Genomic DNA, 2500 nt, shown 5'->3' with positions numbered 1-2500 from the left:
GCCCCTGAAGGAAGCATAGCTGCTGTGCTGAGGTTCATGTTCTCTGGCACCTTGATTAAATATTGGACATCTGGCACAGCAATGTATTCTGCATAGCTGGCACATAGGAAGAAACACAACAAGCATGAACCAAAGATATCCTAAAATTGTTATAAGCGTAGTGTCAAATCATAAATAGTCATTTACATGAAATTCAAAGATATCAGATTATGATGTATTCTTACCCTGGTGGATGACCTTCGTAAGGATACACAATGACTCTGTCTCCAACTTGCAAATCTGTTTCTGTAACCTCAACACCTAGGGCCTCAACAGTACCAGCAACCTGCAAGAATAAGAGTCAGTAAAATGGATTATAAATTAAGATATTTCATCGGTATCACTAAATATGTTGGTATAAATGGAATTTCAAAAACTGAAGGAGAAAAATCTGTGTTGTTGATTAATGAATGGATTTTATCTAAAGAGCATTTATGGACTATATATACATAAAATATACTTATACTTTAATTGTTATCACACACAACAAAGTAATAGGTGGAAATGTGAGTGAGTGAGTGAGTGAGTGAGTGAGTGAGTGAGTGAGTGTGTGTGTGTGTGTGTGTGTGTGTGTGTGTGTGTGTGTGTGTGTGTGTGTGTGTGTGTGTGTGTGTGAGTGTGTGTGTGTGTGTGTGTGTGTGTGTGTGTGTGTGTGTGTGTGTGTGTGTGTGTGTGTGTGTGTGTGTGTGTGTGTGTGTGTGTGATTATATATTTCAATTATTCATTAATATCTGTCTTTATGTCTAAAACAAAGATTGGAAGAATACCGATCAAATAACACTTGGTGTAAGTGTATGTGTATGTGCGAGTGCGTTCATACAAATGCTTACCTCGTATCCAGGGAAGAGAGCGGTATCGCGGACGGAGTGATGGAGAGGAGATCCGCAGTGCAGCGAGTCCACAGACTTGATGCTTGAGGACGAGGAGGCTGAGCGTAGGCGATAACATACACCTGCGTTGCGAACCTAAAACATAAATATAAAGATAACCAAAACTTACACAGATATGCGGAGACAAAAGTACCTAGGGCATACATATCTAATTTCTCGCAGTATCGTCGTAGAGGTCACCTTTATTACTATACAGTATTGGTCGTTCTTAAAGGTGTGGCCGTCTTAAGTACTTTATTTTACCGAAAACAATGCCGCACCAAGACGCCTGAATTAGAGCTACATTATCAATTAAACAAAACAAGGACGTGTTAGATTTTCCTCTCTCATAAGCAATTTTACCAGCATATTAACTTTAGACAAAAGTAATTACGTGTAATTCTGATGAACGTTTAAATGAGTCAATTTCGTCTCGTGCTGTGAAGTCATTCCTTCTCATTCATACTTTTCCTTCGCAAGTCAAGTTTAAATATCGCGTATCTGAAGTAAGAAATTGGTTTGCGAAATATGATAGGTGGTGACAAGTTATCACCGCACATCAAGATGTTCGACCTAGAAGTTTGAGGGGGAGAATATGAAGTAATGGGTCAAACTGCAAAGTTTGAAACATGCAACTAAACTACCGGAATGTACTCGATAGGAGATATGTACAGTGAAAACTAAAGGTCATTGTGAAAGTGACGCTTTAATTGCACGGCGCTGCCAGGACGAGAAGACGATTTGGTCGGGGATTTTGCATGTCAAACTTTGCAATCTGGTTGTCGCAGTGTCTTTGGGGCATCAGTTTGCTTTGATCCAGGCAGTATGAATATCGACATCCTCTATGCTGGGTTGATTGACTGTACAAGCCATACTTCAGCTGACAGGTTCACTGGAGCTGGTGAAGCCTATGGAATGCCGTTCTTATATGGTCTATGTTCTCCTTTACCATATTTGGAGAAAGCAAAAAAGTACTAGCTCTTATATCAACAACGGAAGCAAAATATTAATGGGATATTTTCTCTTTTGCAAACACATAAGTGCGTCTGTAAATATGCATAGTTAGTTAATTCAGAAACGCAATACACCAACTTAATGACTACAGAGAAAAATAAATCTGATAAAATAAATAAGTAAATAAATAACCTCAGATTTTCAAACCAGCGTGTCACACAAACCTTGACTCGAGCTCCTGCAGGAGGTATTTCTGGCATTGGAGTTTCGAAGTTGAAAATACATTCCTTCAGTTTGTGAGTTGGACTTTCGATGCTCACTTGTTTGACAAGGCGCGCCATGTCGTCGGTGTTCCCGCCGCTTGCCCTGGAAGACGAAGTTAAGTTAGTACATACATACATACATAAGAAAAAAAAAGAAAAAAAAGAAAGAAAAAAAAAAATATATATATGTATGTGTATATATATATATATATATATATATATATATATATATATATATATATATATATATATATGTATGTATATATATGTACAAACATATATATATATATATATATATATATATATAATATATATATATATATATATATATATATATATATATATGTATGTGTATATATGTACAAATATATATAT

The 2500-nt window shown here is 36.5% G+C and overlaps 1 protein-coding gene across 3 annotated transcripts in view; it reads right to left on the bottom strand.

Moving 5' to 3' along the window:
* LOC119576112 overlaps positions 1-2500 on the bottom strand; it is a 29310-nt gene that overhangs the window by 5332 nt on the left and 21478 nt on the right. For all 3 annotated transcript variants that reach the window (XM_037923668.1, XM_037923669.1, XM_037923667.1), the window contains 4 exons: positions 2087-2228; positions 870-1004; positions 225-325; positions 1-96 (listed from right to left, as the gene is read on the bottom strand). The exon at positions 1-96 is cut by the window's left edge and continues 74 nt beyond it. In XM_037923668.1, the coding sequence (XP_037779596.1) occupies positions 1-96; positions 225-325; positions 870-1004; positions 2087-2228 (474 nt within the window). The remainder of the gene's footprint in view (positions 97-224; positions 326-869; positions 1005-2086; positions 2229-2500) is intronic.

The sequence above is a fragment of the Penaeus monodon genome, chromosome 8 (assembly GCF_015228065.2).
Source record: "Penaeus monodon isolate SGIC_2016 chromosome 8, NSTDA_Pmon_1, whole genome shotgun sequence".
Taxonomy (NCBI): Eukaryota; Metazoa; Arthropoda; class Malacostraca; order Decapoda; family Penaeidae; genus Penaeus; species Penaeus monodon.
This window is presented reverse-complemented; position numbering and strand designations above follow the sequence as displayed.